The following is a 21,663-nucleotide window of genomic DNA, read 5'->3' as shown; positions in this document are numbered from 1 at the left end:
CTTCTGAGCATAAAATAGTGAGGAGACAGAAACTGTCCCGCCCGCATGGAACCTACATTCTAAAGGAGAGAGGTGGTAAACAAACACCAGGCAGTGATAAGTGCTAAGAAGAGGAAAAGCCACAGCAGCTGGCTAACAGAGTTGGGGAGAAGTCAGATACAGGTGGAGGAAGGTGTCTGTGGATTGGCCTGAGTGAGGGAAAGGAGCCAGTCTGGTGAAAGGTCATGTGATGGCATTAACTTTGGCCCTAGGCACAGCCAGAAGAGCGTATGGCCGAAGGGAAGAGTGTTGTGGGGTCGAACCCTGGGTTCAAAATAAGACCACCAGAGGCTGATGATTGATTAAAAAAAGCAGGCAAGGGTTTATAGAAAAACTGGCCAGGACAGCTGCAAGAGCACCACACGCAGGTGGGCCTCACACAACCACACCGATCCAAGTGTAGGCAATCCCTTTTAAAGCTTCAAACCAAGGAATTTCCCTTTGTTCTAATTTCTAAAGGCTGGGAATATTGGAATGTGGCCCTATCTTGCCTATAATACAAAAGCAGATCTCGGAGGTTATCTATAGTTTATCTAAAGGCTATCTAAAGGTTATCTATAGTTTCTACCCCTGAAGCTACTGAGTCAGTGGGAGTCAATCTCCTGTAACTACCCTATTGTTTAAGCCAGTAATGGAGGTCAAAGTCAGATAGCTAGGTTAAAATTCAAACAGCAGTTTTTACCCAAGTATGATTGCCACCATCTTTCAAAGAGGAGATGAGCTCTGGGAGGGAGACAGACCTTGGATTCGAAGTGATTTGTAAGTTAAAGTGAGAAGTTTGGGTGTTTATCTCAGTGTAACTAACGGGAGGCTGCTGGATACTTCCCTGTAGGGGAGGGATACAATCTGATACTTACTTTTGTTTTAATGTTGTTTTTTATGGTTTAAGGTATTACATTTGTCCTCCGATGATACATAGTTTCAAAAGCAACAGATGGAGCCCTAGCCAACAAGGGATAGAGCATCAGCCCAGCCTACGGATCAAAGGGTCCCGGGTTCAATTCTGGTCAAGGACACGTGCCTTGGTTGCAGGCTCCTCCCAGGCCCTGACCCTAGTTAGGGTGCATACAAGAGACAAGTAATCCATGTGTTTCTATGGATATTTCTCTCTGTCTTTCCCACTCTCTTCTACTCTCCCTAAAAATCAACAGAAAAATAGCCTCAGGTGAGGATTAACAAAAAACAAACATGAAATCAAAGATGGAGAATGGGGCGGGGATAGGAATACCAGTTAGGAAGCACTTGGCAGCAGTGAGAGGTATTGGTGAGGGGACTGGGGTTCTGGGAAGAAAGGGGCTTTGCATGGCATTCAGATCTACCCTGTTTCCCCGAAAATGTGTCTTATATTAATTTTTTCCCCCAAAGTTGCGCTAGGTCTTATTTTCAGGGGATGTCTTATTTTCGGGGAAACATGGTATCAGACCTCTTTAGCACAAGCACTTATAAGATAAACCTTTCTCCCACCAAAGCTTTCCCGAAGAGAAATGTATTCGGAACCATATATACGCCCACAGATAGCATGTAGACGCACATGTTTGGAGGGAAGGAAGGAAGAAGAAAATAATGAGTGAGTTTATTTACAACATAAGTGAATATCTGGCATACTTTATGAATTAATACTATTTCCTATAACAGACATGTTTTTGCAGCTATGTCCTCAGGGGGAAAAATACGGTCCACTTCCTTTGGAGTCAACACCAGCCTTGGGGTTAGAGGTTACATTTCCTGAGAGGATAAGTGTCTTCAGGAAAACTCTGCACTCAGGGAACACTTGCTTTTTAAATTATTTAAATGATGATGATGTTTTAACCGCAAATGTTTATGAGAAAAACATTAGTCCTGATCTTTGAATATGTGTCTGTGAGGAGAGATCTATGAGATGGAAAGGAGAACGGGCCATAGTTGGATTCAGTGTGAACTGAGTCTTCTTCTTTTTCCTTTTTTAAAAAAAATATATTTTATTGATATTTTACAGACAGGAAGAGAGAGAGATAGAGAGCTAGAAACGTCTATGAGAGAGAAACATTGACCAGCTGCCTCTTGCACATCCCCTACCGGGGATGTGCCCACAGCCAATGTATTGTACATGCCCTTGACCAGAATAGAACCTGGGACCTTTCAGTCTGCAGACCGACGCTCTACCACTGAGCCAAACCGGTATCGGCCTGAGTCTTCGTAATTCACCAAGTGGTACTATTCTGTGTCCTTACCGAGAGCACGGAATGAGCAAAGTGGTTTTTAGCTGATGAGAGAGCATCCCTCTCTGCCAGGCGCCCAGTCAGCACAGACGTAATTGACGCCTGCCATCCCTTCCCATCAAGGCAGTGAAAGTCTGCACCTGTTGTTATTCCAGCTTTCACTGCTCACAGGCTTGCTGGTTTCACACACAGGATCGGAAGATAGGAATAGTAATGGATTCCTTTGCCCCACGCATTCCGTGTCCTGACTCTGTCCCTCAGCTTACATATGTCCCCTTGCATTCCCCCCCTCGTTAGACTGTAAGCTCTTTCAGGAAAAAGGCATGTCTTATTCATCTTGCATCTGATCCAGTGTCAGGAAGGGTGCGTGGCATTGAGCAGGCATACAAGCACTTTGGTGGGTGGATGAAGGAATGATATCAGAGAGGAGAGAATACTAGCTATTAAGTTCTGCGTGTTGTGACACAGACTGAGGGATGACCTGAGAACAGTAAAAACAGAAGATTAAAAAGAAAACAGGATAAGTAAATAAGTAGCCAGAACTGAACAATTCAAATGAAGTGTGTGTGAGATGTCAATCAGAAAAGGCTCCCTGAGCATGGATTCTGGGATGTGTTTGAAAAGAGAAAAGCAATCAGGAGTTCAGAAACATGGCTTGGAACTGGTTGAACCGAGGCCTGGGAAGCCATGAGCGTGCCTGCAGCCTGCTTTCTGAGCAGGATCTGTTCTACCTCCCAGCTCCCGCTCTGCCTGGTTCCCGGCTCCCCACCCAGACACGCGCACCCACTCTTCTCCGTCTTGATGTTTCCCAGGTCAGCCCAGTGTAGGACTTGATGTTCTCTAAGTTTCTGTGAAAATAAGCAAACAGCCATCCTGTTTTGCTAACCCTGGTTCTCTAGGGAAATAATTTCCTTGTTCCCAATAAAACAGAACTGCTCTCGGGGGTGTTAAAACAGCGGGGGGTGTCAAGGGGACCCACAAAACTCCAAGGTAGTATTAACCACGTTAGCACATCGTCACAAAAATGATCTTTGTGTGTGTGTGTGGGCAGATGGGGATCCCAAGAGCTCAAGGATGTGTGCGCGAGATCTGGGAAGAGAGCCTGCGGGCAGGATCTTGTCTTCCCCACTTCTGCCCGCTTCTCAAAGAGGATGCGCGGGACCCAGGAGGCTGGGCGCTCACTCTCTGGGGCTCAGATCATGCAGCCTCCAGCCCTTGAGGGAAGGGGGGAGGGGGGAGGAAGATACCACCGTCTCCCTGAAAAGGTCAGAGCATTTTGCAGGGCGGGAGGTCGAGGGGAAGCCCTGCAGGAGCTGTTGGCCCGGAGACATGGCGTGGATCCTTCCACCGGGGTGACCCAGCTCTCCCGCCGCCCACGTCCTCAGCGCGGCGGGTGCCCACGCAGCCCGTTTCCCGAACGCCCAGCCTGGGGCTCCCCCGGTGGAGGCAAGAGAACGAGGGTGCAGATTCCTGAGGAGTAGGCTGGTTCAGGGCACAGCGATCCTCTCCCCCCCAATGCACACGGGCCCCCGGCGCCCTGGGGGAGCCCCTCTGCAGGTGGCACCGCAGCCTGGAAGCCCCGGCGGAGGCGCGCCCGCCCCGGCCGGGGGGCTGCTCGGTGGGCCCCGCCTCCCCGCGCGCGGCCCGGTTTCCGGGGGTGTCACACCCGCCCGCCGTGACGTCACACTTGCCGGGCTGAGGTTTTCCCAGCGGGACCCCCTCCCGCCCGCCGGGCGCCGTTAGATCACCGCGGGGCCGGTGCGAAGGGCGGGGAGCCCGGCCCCCACCCGCCCGCCGTCCACGCTGGCTCCGCACGGAGGCCCCGGCGGGGGCGCACGGCGGCCCCCCGCGCCTGCGCGCTGAGGCGGTCGGGGCGCGCCGGCTGCCGGCACTTCCGCCTCAGTAGGTGTCATGGCGCCGGCGGGCGCGGAGTTCCCGCGGGGCGGGGCCGGCCGGATGGGGCGGCCGCTCGGCGCTCGGCTCGTCGGGTCTGGCGGCGGCAGCGGCGGCGGCGGCGGCGGCAGCGGAGCGAGGGGCCCGGCGGCGGCCGCGGACGGCGGCGGGAGGCCCAGGCGGCATCGCGCGGGGCTGAGGCGGCAGCGACGGCGGCCGGGGCCCGGGTGGCGGGGCGAGCGCGGGGCTGCGGGCGCTGCCCCCGCGGGACGGGCGCGGGGCCGGCGCCGGGGGGCGGGGGCCGGGGCCGGGGCCGGCGCGCGCGGGGGGTATGATGACCCGGCGGCGGGGCCCCGGATCCTGTCTCCTCCGCCGCCGCCTCCTCACGGCAGCCCCGGCTCGCGGCTGAGAACCACACACACCGGCGGTGAGTCGGCGCGGGGCCCGGGCGGGCGGGCGGGCGGGGGCTCCTGGGCCCGGAGCGCCCGCGATCGGCTCCCCGCGGGGCCCCGGGCGGCGGGGGGCGGGGGCGCCTCCCTCCGGGGGACCCCCTCCCCGCCCGGGATCGGGGTCCCGGTCCTGCGGCCCGAGCGCTCCGGCCGCGGAGGGGATCGCGTCCCCGGGAGGCGGGAGGCGGGAGGCGGGGGCTCCGGGCGGCTCGGGGGCCGCTCCCCTGCCTCCTGCCGCCTCGCTCCTGGGCGTGTTGTCCTCGGTGACAGGGCCGCCCGGCGTCTCCGCCGCCGCCGCGGGGCCCACGGGGCGGCCGGTGCGTGTGCATCTCCGGCCCCGCCGGGCGCCGCTTCGGGGCCGGGGACCGGGTCTGGAGGGCCCGGCGGCTGCGGCGGCGGCGGGTGGGTGTGGGCGCCTTCCGCCCCTCTCCGCCGGACGGCGTTCCGTCTTTAAGTTTGTCATTTGGGAAGGACGGGAGGCGGCGGGGGACCAGCGCGCCGAGTGTGCGGATCCGTGCGGGCCGGTCGGCAGGTCTGGCTCCGGGAAACTTTTGCCGTGTGCTGTCACTTTCCCGGCGCTTTGGTTTAAGGGAAAAACAAAACAAAACAACAGCACATTCAACCCAGACTCCTGGGTGAGGCCCCGCGCTCCGCGGGAAGGAGGCCCTTTTTTGTTCCCAGCAACCGGGACCGGAGTCCGGGGCCCGGAGCGCCGGCCTGCCCCCGGGGGCGGTGACCCCCGGCCCGGCGGCGGGGACGCGGGGCGCTCTCCTCCCTGCTGGGGCGGGGGGGGGGGGACAGGGGCTGGAGGGGGGGACCCGCACCCAGCCCCGCTGCCAGGGCGCCCCCGGCTTACACCGCCGCCCACTCGAGGGGTGCAGATGCCCTCGTGCGGAGGCAGCCCCCGAGATGCCTGCTTTGGGGACTTTTTCAGTCATTGCATCCGAACAGTCATTCCCACGGTGGCCTTTTTCTGCCCAGAAGGTCCTCTATCTTGTTTGTTTCCCGGTAACTCGGGAACGAAAACAGCCGTGCGGCTTCCTGCTCCCGACGAAATGGGGTTAAATCCAGTGGCTGATGCCCTCAGCGAAACCTGCAATTTTGCTCTTGTTTGTGTAAAGCTATTTTTGATTCTTGGGCTGCAGTTTTGTGCGTATGTGTGCGTGTGGGGGTTTTTTTGTGTTTTTTTTTTTTTTTTAAGATTACAGAGGATGCAAATCATTACCAGTTTCTCTTTTCACATAGAAGCCTGAAGCTATCTGTAAAAGATTTTTAAAAAATCTAGCAAGTCTCTTTACCCAATGGTTGTTATTCAGCGAGCCAGTTTGGACGTTTCCATGTAGTTGTCCCAGGGTTCTGTGCTGTGACACTGGTCTGCTGCATGCTGTCACTGACTGGAAGATGCTGTTCCTGGTTTGAAGGAACAAGAAAAGGGCCACCTTCAACTCGTGGCTGGAACTGGAGGCGGCCACGCCAGGAAAAGCAGCTGGTGATTAAATGGTGAATAAGATCTTGTAAATGTACCGGCTCCGGTCGGTAAAAGGACTTTGGCTGGTGACACGGTCGTGGTTTGTCCTAACTTTGGACATTTCACGGATTGCAGAGCGAGTTGATTGGTAACTGGAGATTTAAAACCAAACCAGCACTCCCGTCGAAAAGATAAAGGGATGATCTCAAAATTCACGGTTCTCAGGAAAAGAGAATTCTTTCCTCCTGTGGTTTTGTTTTCACAGGCACAGCTCAGTGGTTGTGTTGGTAGAAACCAGCGAGCCAGCCCTGGGGGGTAAACTTAGGCAACTTGTTGTTAGTTACATATTGTAACGGATCCTTTTTTCATTTGAAGTAAATTGTACACATGCACTTCCTGATCTGCCCTGTTATTTTCATTTTCACACTGTATATAGATATAAAGTATCCATTTTTTTTTAGTTTTTAAAAAGTTACAGTTATTAATTCCTCCGCAGTTTCTTTTTTATTATTATTTTTATTGTTATGGATTTCTGAGACGAAGGGAGTGGGGGGAGAGAGAGAGAAACATCAGCGATGAGATAAAATCATTGATTGGCTGCCTCTTGCAAGCCCCATACTGGGGATGGAGCCCACAGCCCGGGCATCTGCCCTGACTGGGAATTAAACCGTGACCTCCTGGTTCATACATGAACCATGACCTCCTGGTTCATACATAGGTCAGCGCTCCACCCCTGAGCCCCGCAGGCTGGGCCCTCCCCAGGGTCTCCCCTCACATTTCACGTTATTCTGAACACAAGTCATCAACATTTTCCTTCAAGTATCACTTCAGCAGGCACGGATTTGCTTCTGATTCCTTTTCTGTTCTGAATCTTCCAGCTCTCCAAAGGCCTAATGTATTTTTGTAGAGCATGATTTGGCACTTAAAGCCATTTACATCCTGTTTTTATATTTCTCTCTCTCTCTTTGGTGTCATATCGCCAAGCAGCACCCTAAGCTCTCGGGAGGAGGGAAAGTTGCGTGTTTCTTCTGGATTCTCTAAGGACGCCTGGTTCAGCGCTTTCCCAGAAGCCTGAGGAGAAAGAATCACAAGGCCGGAGTTCTCTGCCAGCCTCGCTGCTCATTAACTCTGTAAAGCGTGGGTCTCTTTTTTCTCATCTTGCAATTAGGGAGTTTTAGAAAGCATATAAGGTCTGTTTTAGCTAAAAGAATCCCTGAACTTTTTTTTTTTTTTTTTTTTTTTTGCCAGCGTCTTCTCCAATCCAATCAATTTTTTTAATTCAGGTTTTTCTCCTTACTCTAAACAGTTCTTCATTTTTCCGTGTCCCTGACAACTGGCAATAGTTATCTCATTCATCTGAAAGCTCTTTCTAGCTTCCACCGGCCGAACGGTGGTTACCTTGCGTAGGTCCTGTTTTGCTTAGGCCTTTGCCTGCTGATCTAACCAGGGTCTCCTTTAGTGTCTGCTTCCGTGAGCTACGCTGTAGTTTGACATTCTCCTTATGCTGGAAACTCCTGAGACACAGCTTTCTTTACTTCCACCTGCACAGGCCTGTAGACTCCTGAGATAGCACCTCTTTACCAAACACAGAGGCACCTGCTTTCTTGCTTTTTTTCCTGTTGCTATAGATTCATCTTCCCAAATCTAAGAGAACTATTGGAATTTAGGAAACAGCGTCCTGCCTACATGGAAAGCCCCCTCAGCCAGTTTACCAAAAGATGACAGAATTGGTTTCAGCGGCTGAAAGTTATAGAGAGTTGTGGAGTTACTTTGTCAGCTGACAGCACCTGTGTCGCACCCTGTTTTTGTGTCCTGGGTGGGGAACTGGGTGTTTCACATGGTCCCACATGAAGGAAGTGCGACAGGAAAGGGGTGGGAGCTCTGATTCAAATGATGTCCTTAGGGTTGCAAGCTTATTTTTTCCTTCAATATCACTGTATTTAGAAAACTAATTACATATACATATATATATATATATATATATATATATATATATATATATACTTTTTTCCTTAAAGACATGAGACTATAATTTCTATTTTTCACCACGTATTTTTCTAATTTAGTCACAATGACTTCTGAAATCTTACGTTTATATAAGATTTATATTATGTTTATATATATGGAGAAGTAATGTGATCTCTCTGTAGTCATTCATTCTAGCAAATGTTTGACGCATACAAGGTGCCAACCATTGTGTTAGATGCTGATGATTAAAAAGGGGGGCACATACTCTTCTGCTGAGATTTGCCCATGACCCTTGCAGTTTGGAAGTCAACTTTTAGATAAATAATTACAAACAGTCACATTTAGAATAAAACCCAGACCGGCCCTTAAGTCACTCGCCCTCGTCTCCTCTTTGGGGCGTGTTGCTACTGTTTTCTCTCTCATTTCATTCCATCCATACTGGTCTCTTCTTCAAAGAGGCCAAGAATGTGTCTTGGCACTAACTATTCTTTTTCACTTTCTATGGCACCTTCTTGTCTGTCAGGTCTCAGTTTAAGTGCCACCACCTTCTTGACCACCAAATCCAGGGTCTCTCTCCTTCTTGCACCCTCACTATCATGCCATTGTGTTTTGTTTTTAGTATAAATTTATCACTAGCTGCTATTGTGTGTGTGTGTGTGTGTGTGTGTGTGTGTGTGTGTCTCCACAATAGAAAGTAGACTTATCCATCTGAAACACCTCATTCCCAGTGGCTAGAACAGTGCTAGGCAGACAGACATGTTTGTTAGTAAAGGAAATAAGTAAGTACAAGTGGAGTGTGTAGTAGTAGAGGATGCTATAGAAGCCTTTACCACAAACCTAGCCTCGTATGCAGTGGGGTGGGAAGGCTTTCCTGAGTGTGTCTGCTAGCATAAGGCTGCCTCAACAACATTCTAGCTGGAGGACAGTAGTTTTTCTCTCGTGTAGCAGAGAATGTCCCAGGCTGCAGTGATCATTCCTGGTGGAGAGGAGGCTCCGCTCCACACGACCATTCAGGGACCCAGGTTCTCTCCAGCTTGTTGCTCTGCCGTCCTTGGGTGTCGGTTCATGGGAGAAGCTGGGTCTTCATGAGTTCCTACTGGCGGGGAGGGAAAGGAACATGAAAGCCTCCCCCACACATCACTTCCTATGAGAGAGAGGGACTGGGACCATAGTCTGGCCTGGATGGAGGAGGAAAGAGGCTCCCATCCCAGCCAACAGCCTGTGCCGCACTGACAGAGTGAGCTGCGGGGAGAGGAAAGGGTAAGTAGGAGTTAGCAAAAAGGAGGCTCCGGGGAAAATGAAGGTCAGAGAGGGAGCAGGATGTGTGAGGGAACTAGGGCAGCAGAAGGCAAGGCCTGCTCTAGGAACAGAGAGATGTGGTGCTTCTGGAAGAAAGGGCGGAGGAACGAGGCTACAGAGCTAATCAGGGTCCAGATCTTACAAGGCCGGGACATCCCAGCCAGAGGCTCTGGCTTTTACTTGAAGGTTTTAATGGGGGACGGATACGCATTTTTGTCAGGTGAAGAGTGAACTGGGAGAAGGGGGCCTAAAGAGGGGCTTGGAGAGTTCAGACTGGGGGAGACAGGTTAGATTATCGAATTGTGCAGGAAGGGTAGAGAAAAAAGGGTGGAGTAGAGAGATGGTATTCCGATGAAAAGAGTTTTCTTGCCAAACTTGTCTTGCTTTATTTTTACACAACATGTATTCTTGTGAACCTACTTTAATGAGGTGAGCACTCTATATATCGTGTGCTGAGAATATGTACATCTGTGTACGTGTCACTGAGGACAAGTGCTGGAGGAAGAAACAATAAACAGGACTGATTTTAGGTTATTTAGGTCCCAAGTGTTAAATTATACCAAAGAGGCAAAGATGATACTAAGCAAAAGCAGTAGAAATTTGTTATTGGTGCGTCTGGGAAGAGATGGAAGGAACTGAAGACTGAAGGGAAAATAATTATCTAGATTGTCATATCCAGTTGTTCTATCCCTAGTTAGGATATTTGAATTTTTTAAAAATAGATCTTTATTGATTTCAGAGAGGAAGGGGAAGGGAAGGAGAGAGAGAAACATCAATGATGAGAATCATTGATTGGCTGCCTCGTGCATGCTCCCTACTGGGGACTGAGCCCACAACCCTGCATGTGCCCTTGACTGGAATTGGACCTGGGGCCCTTCAGTCTGCAGGCTGGTGGTCTATCCACTGAGCCAAACCGGCCAGGGCTTAATTCTTTATAGTAACACTAGAGGCCCGATGCACGCAATTTGTGCGAGGGGCTTCGCCCTCGCAGCTCTGGCTTCCTCGGACGGTCGTCGGGACGGTTGTTCTGTTGTTCAGTCTAATTAGCATATTAGCTCTTTATTATATAGGATTATCCAGGTGAAGTGACCTTAGTGGGGGGCACCCAGCAGATGTCGGGTAGATGTGACCATTGCAGGGAGTGGGGTAATTTTCCTGTTTCTGAAAGCCTTGGATTCTAGCAAGACTCATTTCTCTTTTTAGTAGTAAGTACAAGTACAAGCACCAGTAGCTTTTTGCCTTTTCGTTCTAGTTGGGGATCGATGCAGTGGGCAAGTTTGCCATGGTTAGATGGTTAAGTCCTTGGAGAGTCAGGTTCGAAATGAAAAGACTAGTTGAAGCTGGAGTCGAAGTGCCACATTTTCAGGAAGTCAGAGGAATAACCGCTAGCTTTATTGGGAGCTGTTCTCATGTGAATTGAAAATATTTGTACTGCAGTTACGTTTTGGAGGGGTTTGGACTGTGCAGGGGGTCGGCGCCCTTAGCCCCTGCATTGTTCACGGGCCAACTGTCATTCCTTCAGAGTCGGCTGGTACACGATCGGTTTCCTACAACGTGCAGTCTGCTCCGTGTTTTTGTTTGGGAGGTCTCAGCCGAGGTACAAAGTTGCCTGCCCATTTGCAAAGGCAAATTCCATGGAACATGGTACCTTCATCCTGTGTCTACAAATGGTTGTTTTTGCTGAATTTTAGAGTGTCTCGTAAAGAAGAGTGTTGATTTTGTGGGCATCTTCGGTTCTGTCTGTCTGCTCTCCTGGTGCTCGTTGAGGTCAGCATGAGGCTCAGCCACCCTGGAGGGCCTGGTGCCTCGGTCCTGACGTTTCTGGTTGTTCTATTCCAGTGGGGGAACTTCCATTTGTCTCACTGAGGAAGAATTATGTTCATTTGTGTACTTGAACGTCCCGAAACACTTTCTAGAACTTGTGCCTTTTGCAGTGCTGAATATGAAGACGGAAGCCATCCGTATCTGCTATTTTGTTTGTTGGGTGCAGAGCGGTCAGTAACATTACTTTGGTGAATGCACTATTTTTAAAAAGTGTCTAGTTATGAACACGCTCTTAAGAATTTGCTATTACGTTTTATGAATTCTTTTCAGTATTAGTTTAAGGCCTCATATTCCTAGACATAGCTACAAACTGCAAACTGTGTATTCTAATTCTTTTACTAAATTCTTTTGGAAGCTCAACAGATATACAATGAAAAGCAAATTTCTCAAATTTTCTCCATTTTTTAAAATAATGTATTTCTTTATTGATTTCAGCGAGGAAGAGAGAGAGAGAGAAACATCAATGATGGGAGAGAATCATTGATGGTCTGCCTCCTGCACGCCCTCTCCTGGTGATCGAGCCCCCAACCTGGGTACATGCTCTTGGCTGGAATCGAACAGGGACCCTTCAGTTCAAAGACCGACGCTCTAGTCACTGAGCCAAACTGGCTATGGCAATTTTCTCCATTTCTTGCTCAATTTTATGATGACAAATGTTTTTGCATATATTTTAATAAGTACATTTCGTAAAGGCACTAGTACAGATTTTTTCTGTTATTATAATTTGGTATGTCAGCGATATAGGTGGAACAAGTTGATTTGTAAATTTATAGCCTTGAAGTTAAATTGCGTTGACTCTAGCCTTTAATTTACACTTTTTTTTTCTCTTCAAGATTCATATAAATTATGGAAACTCTTGTTTGAAGTAGATCCAAGCCACATTTTTAGAAACTGAAGGGTTCGCCCGTTCCAGCTGTCTTGTCCAGTGCAGATGGCTTTCAGTTGCATTCAGGCATGAAGAAATGTACACACTGCTTTTTTATGTTCTGTAACATCCTTTGTCACACTTCCTTCCTTTCTAGCTGTGCGTGTTTATTCTCTTACGGCTAGTAAAATTATACCGTGTGTACTGGAGTGGAGACTTTGCCCATTTTTCTAGGACTGAACAACTAAAACGGAGGGACATGAACAAATAAAACAAGCATCTACAGTCCTGCAGTTTATTTTAAAAAATATATATTTTATTGATTTTTTTTACAGAGAGGAAGGGAGAAAGAGAGAGAGCTAGAAACATTGATGAGAAAGAAACATCGACCAGCTGCCTCCTGCACATCCCCCACTGGGGATGTGCCCGCAACCAAGGTACATGCCCTTGACCGGAATTGAACCTGGGACCTTTCAGTCCGCAGGCTGACGCTCTATCCACTGAGCCAAACCGGTGTCGGCTACAGTCCTGCAGTTTAATATGAGCGGCAGGGAGGGGTCACATCACCCAGCAAATACTGAGTGTCTGTCAATTGCCAGAGTCTGTGGTAGGTTCTGGCATTATAAGCAACGCACAAGACAGTTATGGTACCTGCCCCCATGGAACTTACAGTGTAGCTGGGAATGGAGTAAATAATTTGAAGGTATAAGGGAGGAACAGGTGTGATGGCAGTTTATGGTATGGGGTGGGGAATGGTGATGGTGATTGTCACAGGAGTGTGTGTGTGTGTGAGAGAGTGTGTGAGAACAGTTTTCCCAGCAGAGACTCTGTGTTGAGTTAGAGAGCCTTCTGAAAACGGAAAGCAGGGTGGTGTGGCTGGAGGGGAGGAATCAGGTGGGAAGGTGGTGGAAGTCACAGCAGCGGAGTTTGGGAGAGCGTTAGGGCAGGTTGAGGATTTCGGACTTAATCCCCACAGCAGTGGAAACCTGGGAGGCAGGAGGAGAGAGAAGACTGGGCATCATCCTGATGCCTTTCTTTCTCAAAAACGAAAGAGCAGGCTTTCAATTTGCATAGGACTCCTCCCCCCTCCCCTTTTAAGTTTCAAGATTAGTTTGGAAGCTACTGGAAGTTCCAGTGAACTTGAATAGTTCCAACAGGGGGAGAGAAAAACGGCCGATTTGAAACACACTGGGAGGAGGAATGGAAGATTGGGTTATAGATCAGACGTGGGGGGTGAGGGAGAGGGTGAGTCAGGGTAACAACAGTGAGTGAGTCCCAGGCGCTGTTACATGCATTCAACCTGTAGATTCTCACAAGAGCCCCGCCAGGTGGACATCGCTGCCAGTATTCATAGATGGAGAAACACTCACTGTCTCCCTGATCTTCGCCTGCAGGTGCTGGGGGTGTGGTGGGGTCTCATAACCGAGGTAGAGACCCGGGGTGGGGTCAGGCTCCTAAGCTGAGTCTTGGACATGTTGAACGTGAGGTGTCTGTAAGACACCCAGGTGGCAGCAGAGTGGTGGTTTAGAAATCAGAATTTGGGGGCCTAACAAAAGAGGTTTGTCCTTCTGTCATAGGAAGCGTATTTGGGAAAATGTATCAAATCAAACGCAGGCAGCTGTGTTTCCTGGTGGCTTTTCTAACCCAGAAGCCGTGAACGGAGGTCTGACGCTCCCTGTCTCCGCGCAGGTATGGCCTCACAGCTGCAGTTCTCCCCCCCATCAGTGTCGTCGAGTGCCTTCTGCAGCGCCAAGAAGCTGAAGATAGAGCCCTCCGGCTGGGATGTGTCTGGCCAGAGCAGCAGCGACAAGTACTACCCCCACAGCAAGCCGCTCCCGGCCGCCCCAGGGCCGGCCAGCTCCTCTCACCAGGTAGCCGGCTTCGGCATCCCCGCCTATGACCAGGGCCTCCTCCTCCCCGCGCCCGCCGTGGAGCACATCGTGGTCACGGCCGCCGACAGCTCGGCCAGCGCGGCCCCGTCCGCCTTCCAGAGCAGCCAGAGCCTGCCGCACCGGAGCGCCGTGTCCCTGCTGGAGCCCTACCCGAAATGCGGCCTGAAGCGGAAGAGTGAGGAGGTGGACAGCAGCGGCAGCGTGCAGATCATCGAGGAACACCCCCCGCTCATGCTGCAGAACAGGACCGTGGTGGGTGCCGCTGCCACGACCACCACCGTCACCACCAAGAGCAGCAGCTCCAGCGGGGAGGGCGACTACCAGCTGGTGCAGCACGAGATCCTGTGCTCCATGACCAACAGCTACGAGGTCCTGGAGTTCCTGGGCCGGGGCACGTTCGGGCAGGTGGCCAAGTGCTGGAAGCGGAGCACCAAGGAGATCGTGGCCATCAAGATCCTGAAGAACCACCCGTCCTACGCCAGGCAGGGCCAGATCGAAGTGAGCATCCTCTCGCGCCTGAGCAGCGAGAACGCCGACGAGTACAACTTTGTCCGCTCCTACGAGTGCTTCCAGCACAAGAACCACACCTGCCTGGTGTTCGAGATGCTGGAGCAGAACCTGTACGATTTCCTGAAGCAGAACAAGTTCAGCCCGCTGCCGCTCAAGTACATCCGGCCCATCCTGCAGCAGGTGGCCACGGCCCTCATGAAGCTCAAGAGCCTCGGGCTCATCCACGCCGACCTCAAGCCCGAGAACATAATGCTGGTCGACCCGGTGCGCCAGCCCTACCGAGTGAAGGTCATTGACTTCGGCTCCGCCAGTCACGTGTCCAAGGCCGTGTGCTCCACCTACCTGCAGTCACGCTACTACAGGCAAGTGGCCAGCGCTGAGCACCTTGTCTTAGGCTCGAGCTCTGTCTTTCTAGTTAATATATATCGTAGAAGGCTACATGGAACGATGCATGTATTTACAGTTCCCAAGACTGAAACAGGATAATGTCTTAGTTTATTTTTCAGTGTGTGGTATTCCCATAAGCAACATTGCTTTATATCTGAAATCTTTTTAACACTAGAAAAATTAATTGTGTGATTCTGAAGCTTGTTCCTAGTTGAATTATATAATTGACCCTTGAACAACATGGCAGTTAGGGGGAACCTGCATATAACTTTTGACTCCCCCCCAAAAACTTAAATTGTTCTGTAGGGGTTTACTTCCAGGACCTCGCAGATAACAAAATTCACAGGTGCCCCTGAATAATATCCCACTGTACGTACAGACCATATCTTGTTTATCCACTCATTTGGCAGTGGATACTTGTTTATTTTTACATTTTTGGCTACATTTTGGCTATAATAATAAAAGGGTAATATGCTAATTAGACTGGACGTCATTCCAGACATCCTTCCTGATAAAGCCTGGGTCCTGGGTGCCCGCTAGCAGCTGGAGGGAAGCCAGTGCCAGCCGCAGGGGGAAAGGAGGGCCTTCTCTTGCACGGATTTTCGTGCATCAGGCCTCTAGTTATGCATAATGCTGTGGTGACATTGGTATTCAATTGCTTCAGTGTCTGTTTTCAGTCCTTCAGGGTTTAGCGCTAGAATAGAATGGCTGGGTCACATGGTAGTGCTGTGTCGAACTCTTGGAGAAACCACCAAGCTGTGTTCCAGCTGCTACACAATTTTGCATTCCCGCCAGAAGTGCATGCGGATTCTCATTTCTCCACATCCTCACCGACAGTTGTTACTTTCTGCCGTTTTTGTTTGTTTGTTTTTGATAACTGTCATCCTTGTATGCATGAAAGGATACCTCATCGTGGTTTTGATTTGCATTTCCCCAATGATTAGTGATGTTGAACACTTTTCATGTACTTATTTATTATTTGAGGCCAGCTGTATGTCCTCTTTGGAGAAATGCCTGTTCAAGTCCTTTGTTCATTTTTTATTTGGGTTGTTTTTTGTTGAGTTGTAAGAGTTCTTTATATATTCTGGGTATTAATCCCTTATCAGATATATGACTTGCAGGGTTTTTTCTCTCCCATCCATGGGGTTGATTTTTCACTGTTTTTGTTTTTTTTTTGCACAAAATTTTTAAACTGTGATGAAGTCCAATTTGTTTTTTCTTTTGTTGCTTTTACTTTTGGTATCACTTCCAAGAAATCATTGCCAAGCCAATGTTATGAAGCTTTTCTTCTGTGTTTTATTATAAGGGTTTTATAGTTGTAGCTCTTATATTTAGGTCTTTGATCCATTTTGAGTTAATTTTTGTATGTGGTGTAAAGTAAGGGTCTAGTTTCATTCTTTTGCGTGTGGATATTCAATTTTCCCAGCACCGTTTGCTGAAGAAACTATCTCCATTGAATGGTCTTGACACTCCTTCAACTGTGTATACGAGGGTTTATTTCTGGACTCTGTTCCTCTCCATAGGTCTACATGTCTGTCTTTATGCCAGTATCACACTGTTTTGATTACTTGTAGCTTTGTAGTAGGTTTTGAAATCAGGAAGTAGGAGACCTCCAGCTTTATTCTCTTTCAAGATTGTTTGGTTATCTCAGGGAATCTCAAGATCCTTAAGAATATTTGCATGGTCTTTCTCTTTCTGCAAAAAAACCTCATTGACTTTGGATAGGTATTGCACTGAATCTGTAAATCACTTTGGTTAGTATTGCCATTTTAACAATATTGTCTTCCAGTCCACACTCATCTATTTTTTTCTTTTATAGTTCTATAAAACAATGATATTTCTTACTTAAATGAGATAAAGAAATTCCTAGAGCCTTTGATTTGTAGTTTCATGTTGCTCTAGGCAACTTGACTAATTTTGAGACTCTCACCTCCATTTATTTTTTCATGACTTGGGAGAGTTAGATTCCAATTATTTTTGCTTTTAATATTCTCCTTTGAGCAATCTGACCACCGCGCCCCCCCCCCCCCCACACACACACACACGTGTACAGCACATTCACAGGTGCACTGAAGAATTCAGTTCTGTGTCTTTATTTTGAGCTCTGGGGAAGTAAGGAGAGCACAGCTGAGGGGTGAGGGCTTTCTTGATCTTTTATCTTGTCAGTGCCTGCAGGTGTTTTACTGTTTGTCTGCCCTGTCAAAGACAAGGGCAAGGTCTGAAGCCCTTTTAAGATTGAAAAAGAGCAGTTGAGATAAGAATTATTTATGAAATAATTTTTTTTTTTTTTTTTTTTGCTTTTAAATATATTATTATTGATTTCAGAAAGGAAGGGAAAAGGAGAGAGAGACAGAAACATCAATGATGAGAGAGAGTCTTTGATGGGCTGCCTCCTGCATGCCCCCTATTGGGGATCGAGCCCTAACTGGGCATGTGTCCTTGACTGGAATTGAACCTGGGACTCTTCAGTGCTCTAGCCTCTGAACCAACCAGCTAGGGTAATGAAATAATTTTGGGTGGAATTTTCTCATAAAAGGTAAGGAGATTTGAGGGATTAAACAGTTGCTGTCTTTGGTGGCTGAGTTTACGCACTAAAGTTTCCATGCTCATGTGCTCAGTGCTTCCACATTCTGAACAAAGCCCAGGTCACAGTTTGTTCTGTCTGGAAGGACAAGGCCTGCAGAAGGAAAGCGTATTTTCACTTTGTCCTAGGACAAACAATCCGGTTTTATCCGACAGTGAAACTGCAGCTTAATCTAAGCCACAGATGCAGGAAGTTTGCCTTTATGTAACAGCTCTGATCTAGCAAGGCTGACGCCTCTGCCATGGACAGGAAGCGACAAGTGTGTTGGTGAAAATGAGCAGAGAGCGATGGCTGGGAAGTGACTCTGACCTCAGCTTGCTCTCGGTTCAGGTGGCACAAAGCTTTACGACTTTGGGGAATTCTTCAGTGTAAAGAAGGTTGAGATTGGGAAATCAAAAGGCAGGCATCGCTCTTTCTGCCACCTGGCTTTGGTAATTAGAGCCCGCTTCGTGTTTGTTCTTTAAGGATGGGATGTATCTTCAAAGAGGAGACCACCATGTCTGAAGTGCAGTTAACGCCATTTTTGTACTGAAGCGCACACTGCCAGTTTTGTCTCCCCCTCTTTCCTGAGCTTTAATAGGTAATCTTTTTTACTGCCCAGCTGGTGGAACATCAGAGCTGGAAAGGCATCTAGGAGAGTAATTATCTAACTCGGCTTCCTTATTTCACAGATGAAGCAGAACCAGAATTTCAGAGTCTAGAGTAAGTCTATAGTAAGGGACTGAGAAATACTGGAGGCCAAGGGGCGAGATGATACAGTACCGAAAATATTGGCAAGAATTATCATCTGAATTCCAAGTTGAAAACATCCCGTCTTTAGAGATGCGCATGCTCTCATGATTCCTTGCTGTTCAGTGTCTAGGTGAGGCTAACATTTCTAGGAGTAACGATAGTGAGAAGTGCTTCAGAGGACTGAACAGCCTTCTTTTTATTTTATTTTGACTGCCTTCATTTTTTTTTTTCTTTCGATACTTTTTTGTATGGTAGATGGTAGAGCTTACTGTTTTGAGTGAGCTTTGCTGGAAATCCTTAGCTGCTTTTATGACTCCAGAGGCAGGGTGAGACCAAACAAAAACCAATTCCAGCCAGTTCCAAAGGCTTTGGGCTTTTTAGCTTGTTTGCTTAATAGGGTTTGAGGGCTGGAATTAGTGTTGTTCTTAGTTTCTCTGAAAGCTTAAGTTTTATCACAGGTCACTGCTACCTTTTTAGGGAAGTGAGTTCTTGGGCGCTGGCCTCTCCCTGGGACCTAGCCTTTGGGTTTTAAAATGTCCCCCGGTCGCAGTGGGAATGGCAGGATCTGGCCGTGCTCTCCCGCGGATGCTTAGGAATGTCTGAGTCCAGTTTTCACTTTGGCGCACAGCCATTTGCCTTTTCCCTGCCAGCTATTTTTGGCACTGTCATGAACTTGGAAATTAATAATTCTACTCACTAAAAGTAAAATGTTGTTGCCTTTCAGTTTTAGAAAAGCTTTTATGTCTCTGGGTCCTCGTACCCTCAAACTTGTGCTGTCTTCAAACATGCCGGAGTGGTTGGGGTTTAATTGAACTCTGAAATTCCATCAGGGATGTGGCTCTCGCCACCTGCAGCAGGAATGGCGCTTTTGATGGTTGTTTCTCTGGCTAACAAACCACAGCTCATTCATATCAAATAGCACAAAAACGGTCCATTAAAAGTTCCACCCACTGCTGTCACATAGTATAAGTCTCAACAGGCCTGGATCTTTTGCTGTTTTTCTGCAAGATCAGGAAAGCTTCTAGACTCTGTAGAGCCCTCTCATTTACCCTGTTTTCTTAGAAAATAACTTGGGGAGGATATTCTTATTTAGGGAAATATCTCGACACCTTCCCCCACTCCATCTCTGCCCCTCGCCCCCCTCCGCACACGCCGAGGAAGCTCACATTACTTGAAGGTACAGTTTGGGATGTGGGCGCTCCACAAGGAGACGCAAGATCTGCTTTTCCATTTTCCTCCCCTTAAATGAGGGATCTGGACCTGGTGTCCTTACAGATTCAAATGCCATGACTTGTAAGAAGAAAGGAAGTTATAGGGAGAAGGCGCTAAAGTGTTTGAGAGCTCAGACCTTGGCTCAGGCCTGCCTGGACTCCATCATCTAGTCACTGTGTGGCCTTGGGCCACTCACTGAACCCCTCCATGCCCAGTTTCTCCCATCTACAGTGCAAATTATACTTTATGACAGAGAATCTAAGATACCTTGGTTATAAGGTGAAACATAATTTATGTACCAACAAGAAATCAAAAGCACTGCCATTAAACTAAAATACACCGTGGTGTACAAGAATTTTCTTAGTTTCAGAGATGTTAAAATGTAAAAGAAATTGCATCTTGGAATTGATGGCTTAAAAGCAATAATATTTTCATAAGATTGTTGTGAGGATTATAATGACCACATTTATTAAGAACTTGCATGGAATTGAGGCTCTGAACCCAGGTAGGCTGGCTCTAGTCTGTGCTGTCAGCCATGGTATCTCTGTAGAACGCATTTCTGTCCCAAAGAGGGATTTATTGACCAAGCCATTTAATTGATTTTTCCATAATTAAAAGGTGCTAAGTAAAAAAAAATAATAATTCTCCAATTCATTATTTATGATTTCAAAATTCAGAAACCTCTAAAAACTAAAAATCTTTTCCTAAATTTGGTATAAACTCATTGATTGGAAAAATCTGACTTGAACCAGTGTAAGGCAATTGGAAGTCTTTATTTAGCTGACTTAGTATGACTGCTCATATGTTTTGTTGCAGAAATATCAAGGTGTTTGATTCTGAGCACTTCCCTAAACTCCTTTGAGATTATTCTGTGATATATAGTATATTCATCATAATACCTTTCTGAAATTAAAGAAATTCTGAATGCCAAAACACGTGTGACCCCAAGAATTTCAAATGACAAAGATTGTTTTCAGTTTCATTGAATCAGTGTATCTTTAGTTGATAACTAAAACAGAATTTAGTCAATACTGTTCATTTTCCCAAATAACATGTATCTTTTATCAACAATTTTTGTTTTTGCTAGAGCCCCTGAAATTATTCTCGGATTGCCGTTTTGTGAAGCCATTGACATGTGGTCGCTGGGCTGTGTGATAGCTGAGCTGTTCCTGGGGTGGCCTCTCTATCCTGGTGCTTCGGAATACGACCAGGTAAGAGTGTGCATTCGGTTTTTTAATGAACAGCATTTTCTCCACCTGCTTCTTATTCTGAAGTTATGTTTGCAATTCTTCAATTAAATGGGAATTGTATTTTATGTTAGATTGGTACTTTCCCAGATCTGTAATGATTTATTAGAGTACTCACTTTGTTTAACAAAGGCATCTTGTGAGTGAGTACATGAAAGCAAAGTAAGGATGAGGAATTGAGATTTTAAGAGTGAACTTTGGCTCCTTCACACCTGTTACTTCTTTCATACATGACATGCTCTGAAGGGGGCGCTCTCGGCATGCTGAAACACTTTGGGCCCAGAGGACTGGGAAAATGGCCGTGCCTCAAACAGACAAGCTTCAGAAGATAGGCTACATGTCCTAAAGAGCTGGTCCTGAGGGGAGCAGGTTTGCCGTGGAAATAAATCGCAAATTCTAATTTTTTGTTCTTGAAAAGAGGTGGTCTAACCATTTTTGCTTTGATCCCGTTAAGGGCAGTGACTGTTTCATTCAACCAGTGTATCATCTGCTGCTGACATGTGTCTTGCACATAGTAGGTACACAGGTATAGGAGAGGGGGATTGTTTTAGTTTTCTTTTTTTCTTTTTTTTTGAGAAATAAATGGTTATCTGTTATTGAAAGGCAAAAAGAGCAAATAGTCCTTTTCCTATTCAGCCTAGAATTTTGACTCCTCAATCTATTGAGAATACTAGTATGTAACATTTACCAACTTCTAAAAATATGACTCTTTGGACATGCCTTTGAGGGAAACATAAAAAACAAGTTAACTCCTGTCATAAGTAACCTGTTACGTTGTGCTTTGGAATTTTTTTCACCTTCTACCTTGAGAGGAACAAGTCAGCTTCCTTATTTTCTTTTATTTTAATTAATTTAAATTCTATATTGTTAAAGCAGCTTCCTTATTTTACAACAACAAAGAAATATGTGGGAGATGAAATGACGCAAAAACCACAGTTGGTTGAACTGAGCTTTTGATTCTCCTTTTTGGGTTTTAGACCTTTTTGAGAATCTGATGAAGCTATGGATCTTCTCAGAAAAATATGCTCATCGTGTTTTGTGTACACATTTAGGAGATTCATGGGCCTCTGCTTAAGAAACTTTGCTCTGAGCAATG

The 21,663-nt window shown here is 47.6% G+C and overlaps 1 protein-coding gene across 3 annotated transcripts in view; it reads left to right on the top strand.

Moving 5' to 3' along the window:
• Positions 1-21,663, top strand: part of HIPK1 (homeodomain interacting protein kinase 1) — a 52,169-nt gene that overhangs the window by 7,738 nt on the left and 22,768 nt on the right. For 2 of the 3 annotated variants that reach the window (XM_084866154.1, XM_084866153.1), the window contains exons 1-3: positions 4,210-4,557; positions 13,693-14,767; positions 20,408-20,531. In XM_084866154.1, the coding sequence (XP_084722280.1) occupies positions 13,695-14,767; positions 20,408-20,531 (1,197 nt within the window). In that variant the 5' untranslated portion in view covers positions 4,210-4,557; positions 13,693-13,694. Of the gene's footprint in view, positions 1-4,209; positions 4,558-13,692; positions 14,768-20,407; positions 20,532-21,663 lie in introns of those variants that run through there. The other variant, XM_084866156.1, reaches the window with a different exon arrangement.

Source organism: Pipistrellus hanaki, assembly GCF_964339955.1.
Source record: "Pipistrellus hanaki genome assembly, chromosome: 18".
Taxonomy (NCBI): Eukaryota; Metazoa; Chordata; class Mammalia; order Chiroptera; family Vespertilionidae; genus Pipistrellus; species Pipistrellus hanaki.
Note: the sequence above shows the minus strand (reverse complement) of the source record. Positions and strands in the feature narration are given on the sequence as shown.